We start from the raw sequence: 5,018 nt of genomic DNA, 5'->3' as shown, positions 1-5,018 counted from the left end.
GGTCCTCGGTAGACCAACGGGCCGGCGTCATCGCGGCATAAGCCAGAGACACAAATGTCTCAACTTCGTCACTCAAAAGAATGGTATCACACAACTCCCTCCAACGACTCCCGTGATTCCGTTCCGTGAGCGTTGTCAATACACCCAACGAACCCAAAGTCCCCATCTCCAATATCATCTCATATCTCTCAGGAACACCGGCCCCTCCGCCCGCCGCAACCAACTCAATCAAGATTCAACCACACCCCCCTGCTCCCCTGCCCCTTCTCTACCTTACCTCACGCACGCTTCCATGCAGCCAACCGACAATCAGGCACCAGATCCAGAACAACCTCCGTCCCCCCGTCTCCGCCCCCGGTCCCCGTGTGCGTGTCTCCTGCCCCTCCCCGTGCCCGCCGACCGACCGACGGACGACTCAGCAACTGCATCATCGCACCAGTCCAGTCCTTTCAATGACATGTACAAGATTCAACCCTCCAGACCTCTGTGGTGGGATAGAGGTTGAAAGTGGAGGAGCCACCGACCCATCATCCAAATCGTTCCCGCCGCCGCCGCCGCCGCCGCCCGTCCGTCCCTCCCGTCATCAACACAAACAGGTCGAGGCATTGCGCCTCGTATGAAGCGGGTCACCCCCCTTCATCTGTCCCCCGTCCCCATCTCAACCCCATCCATCACCCCTTCTCCATCTTACCGTGCGATTGCAACGCTTCCCGGTGTCTTGCCTTGGAAGAAAATGGGCTCCGCCATCAAGAGAAAAAAAAACCTGGCGACCCGTCCAACCGGGCTCGATAACTCCTCGGGGGGCCAGCATGGCAGGGCATGGCAGGGCCCAGGACTCGCGGCCGGCCCTCGTCTGCTTCCCTTCCCCGGCAAATCACCCACCGCTTCGAAAGAAAAAAAAGGATGGATTCATCAGTCATTCGTCGACGCCTTCCAGAAAACGGAGCGACGGATGCTAAAAATGCTTCTCTGGTGGAGAAATCAGGAACCCGTTTCCCACATGTCACATCGCGTGCGTGCACTGCCTTGGTACGTAGACGGTAGAGAGCGCGATCAGATATTAGATATGACTTTGTTGGGTTTGTCTATCCGGACTCGTGAAATGGCGAACCAAGAAAAGAAAATAGAAAAAAAAAACCACCTTCCCGAGAATCAGTGCGTAATCTGTTGCTCCCTGTTTGCGTCATCTCGTCATCGCCCATCCAACATCGGCCGTTGTCCGTACGGGAAGGTAGGTAAATAACCAAGCTTTTACAACAACCTTGATACAACCAACTACAGAGAGGAGTTCCTGACACACAGTCTATCAAAACCATCCGTCTTGCTGTAAAAACCATCTTGCTGTAAAAACCAGACTTTCAAAAGATTTCACACACGTATCTTTTCGTTTCAGTATTTCATTCGGGGACGTCCTGTATACTCCAATCCTACTATCGGCCGTGATAAACATGAGACAAACCAAAGAAAGAAAATACCGGCCATCTAGAGCGTGCTTGCGCAGCTCTGCTGGACATAGTGCTATACAAGTGTAAGGGTATCCAAAATATGCGTCGATCTGAAGAGAAGAAAGGACCCAAATGCGACCCGATATCAAGCTTGCAACGTCCTTACTGAGGAGGATAGAAGCCCGAGCCACCTTGAAGGGGGGAGTGCGAGTACGGCGAGATTGACCCCTGGGAGCTGTACGGGTTCTCGTTGACGTTACTCTGTCCCAACATACCATCGTAGCTCATTTGAGATCCGAATTGCGGAGGATGTTGTAGCCCAAGAGCATTCTGGTCCATGGACGGGAACGGCTCAGTGTCTGATGCCACCGGCATGTATTGTGTTCCCATATATTGACCACCTGACATGGCCATGTTGTTCGTGTGATACTGCTGGTTTAACCCGCGACCACTTTGAGCACCCATCACGTTCTGTCCCATCGGTTGACCGTTGTTTGGGTATTGTTGACCGAACATGTATCCCTGGAATTGGGGGTTGACCGTGTTGCTCGTGGTAAAGCCAAACTGATCCATACTTTGAAACGCTCCGTTGTTGCTGCCCATCATGGTGTGGGGTTGATACGATGGTTGCGCATAGTTCGGACCCTGAGACGGCTCGCTCTTCACGCCCGAGACGGCGCTGATGGGTTCGTTGAAGATGTTTCTCGGTGGCGGATCCTGCACGGGACTGATGATCGTATCCGGCTCCAGCTCCTTGGCTGCGACGAGTCGAAGGATAGGCAAGCTGATGTGCTCCATGTGCTTGGCCAAATGAACCGTGAGCTTTTTCCAGGACGGGAATTGCTTTCCGCAGAATCGACACTCTTCGTCCGACGGCCTCTTGTTCGTTTCGTGACGGCACTGCTCCACCTTCTGCCATGTGGGATCCATAATCCCGGCACGTTTGATGGCGGCCTTGGTCTTGTTCTTCGGCTCCGTGAACTTGTGTTCGCGGACGAGATGCTGCAAGAAGTTGTCGCGGCGGTAGCAGGTATGACGGCAGTCCTCCACGTCGCAAGTCCACCACTCGAGATGGCGATGACCTTCGTTCTCGTGGCGTACCCAGTCGGCCTTGCGCTTGAAGATCTTGGGATCGCGGCACTTGTCCCAGGTACAGGTGAAAGGCTGCACGTCCTCGTGGACGTGCTTGGTCCAGTCGGAGGGCTTCTTGGGCTTCTTCAGCGTAAAGCACAGCTGGCACTCAAACTCGGCCGGAAGGGACTGTGTAGGTGGCATGGGTATATCTTGAGGGAAGCTGTCTTTTGTGATGGCACCCTCGATAGGTGTTGAGTCGCCATCTCCAGAGTCAAATCCGGAGGACAACGGATCGAGTTCCCGCGGGTCGCCCTTTTGGTCAAGCAGGGTAGGACGGCCACCGCGAGCTTGGCAGAGAGCACCGCTGGTGCAGGCTGCTCCAATGCCAAGGTGCTTCACCCGGGCGTTGAGCAAGCTCTTGTATCGAACAACCTGTTGGTGAGCGATGCGGTCCACCAGGAAGTTGTTCTTCGGATGGGCCAAGTCAGGATTCAGACGGAGGATATGTTGTTGGAATCCTGCGAAGTTGGGCGTCACGCTGTCAATCAATTTGCCGGACTCCGAGTCGACTTCGCCATCCTCGAATTCCTCGTCATCATCGTCCTCATCATCCAGATCCAGATTCGTGGAGGAAGTTTTCGCGAGAGCCGCAACTGGTGGACCACCGGTCTTCCTCCACATACCGACGAGGTTAGAGTGCGTTTCGTTGCTGGCTCCCTTAGGCAGATCGGACTTGCTTCTCGGCCTTCGAAGGGTATTCCTGACCTGCAAGCCGCCGAAGGGGCTCTTGGGTGAAGTAATAGGCGTGGCACTGATAGAGCCGGTGCGGGCGTGCGTTGCTCCGATAGAGCCGGCAGCACCGCCGATCGAGACAAGGGCGGTGTTGATGCTCGGAGTAGGCGTCTTCTGTTTTCCCCAACTGGTAGTGCGGCCCGCCATGAGAGTAGGAAAGCTATCGCGTTTCTCAGGGGGAGAAGACTCGGACTTGACAGGCTCGTCCTCATGAATGCTTCTGGAACGCTTGAATGTGTTGCTTGGCCTGCGAACTATACCGCGCAGCTCCTTCAAGATGCTTGGTCTTCGGCCGCCTTCGCCTCTGCTGATGGACAGCTTCTTCAGTATGCTACCGCTGGTAACGTTTTCAACGTCCACATCATTGAGACTGGGCAGAGAGTTCCTTCGACGTGTGCCCCAGGTAGCCGCTTTGGATACAATGGATTCGTTGTCCATGCACATTCTGTTGAACCTAGCGATTGCATCGTTTGATGACAAGGGCTGGTATTTGCCTGGCTCCGGTGCGTTAATCGGATGAGCCACTGGAGAATCTCCCCAGACCCTATTCTCATGCATGATATGCAAGTCTGTGGCTGTCATCTCACCGCCTCCAGCGTTGAAATAGGTCTGTCCAGGTTGATGCCGGTTCTCGGTGTCGTTGCCCAAAGGGATAGGTCTGTTCAGCCGATCATTCTCGGTCAGATCTTCAGGACTAGCTCGGAAGTCATCCTGTTTCTGAGGCGGCGCCGGGATGGAGCCTTTCAGCCACTGATCCACCTCCTGGTTCTTCTCCTCGATCTCACGGCGCGTGACCATCTCGTTGACGCTCGCGATTTCTATGGAAGGCCTGTTGTCCGGGTCTAGACCGCGACGGCTGAATGATGAGCGCCGTGAAGATGGCTTGAACGAGCTTTGATCCTGCGATGACATCAAATCGCCGGCAGAGCTTACCCCTCCACCCCGAGCCGTTGAGGACTTCTCGTCCTCGGGCGTGAAGGTGCGCTCGATGGACTGGATGGGCTCAGAGTCATCTTTGCCCCACATGGAGACGGTAACACGGGGACTCTGGGCGGCCATTAAGCCGGGCGACGGCACGGCCCCGTCCTCGCTGGACCGGCCGCTGCCGCTGGGATCAGGCGTGGGCTGAAGCGTCAGGGCGGGCTGCACAGCGTAGGTGGAAATGGGGTAAGGTGCTTGAAAGGGCTTCTGAAGCTCCTGCGGCGAGATCGAGGTTGGAAGCCGGTCGGGTACGGACGTGGCATTCGTCCTAGGGTCGCTTCCGGGAGAGTTCGTGTGCAGCGAGGCTGTTTGTTCAGGCGTGAAAGGATAGGAGCTGTGGTCTTGGGCTCCATTGCGCGCCTTCAGAGTCTGGGCAACTGTGGTTTGACCGAAGCTGTCGGTTCTGTCTCCTGCGCCCAGGAAGGAGGGCGTTCCGGGCTCTGTCGAGTTGAAGTCGACTCCGAAGAAGGGGTCGAGCGAGTCATCCATGTCACTGTAATCGCTCTGGTACTGACTGAAGGTGGAAATGGATTCGGCCGGGGTATCGTTGAAGCTAGGCGAAACGGAACTGCTTTGGAATTGCGACGCGGGAGAAAGATGGTTCGGATCAAAGGACGAATTGGCAGTCAATCGGCGCTGAGTGCCCGTTGGCGGGGAGGGATTGCGGGGCTCGTTTGCCTGCCCGTCGTGGAACGAGGCGGGAGGGACGGCGTAGGTCGAGGCCAT

General features: G+C 55.9%; 1 protein-coding gene across 1 annotated transcript; it reads right to left on the bottom strand.

Annotated features, from left to right (window-relative positions):
* Nucleotides 1-1,607: 1,607 nt before the first annotated feature.
* On the bottom strand, nt 1,608-5,018 carry CkaCkLH20_03251 (C2H2 finger domain-containing protein; the record flags this gene model as incomplete). The annotated part of the gene is made up of 1 exon (XM_038885970.1): nt 1,608-5,018. One exon carries the CDS (start codon nt 5,016-5,018, stop codon nt 1,608-1,610), a length of 3,411 nt encoding a protein of 1,136 aa, XP_038748479.1.

The sequence above is a fragment of the Colletotrichum karsti genome, assembly GCF_011947395.1.
Source record: "Colletotrichum karsti strain CkLH20 chromosome Unknown Scaffold8, whole genome shotgun sequence".
Lineage (NCBI taxonomy): Eukaryota > Fungi > Ascomycota > Sordariomycetes > Glomerellales > Glomerellaceae > Colletotrichum > Colletotrichum karsti.
This window is presented reverse-complemented; position numbering and strand designations above follow the sequence as displayed.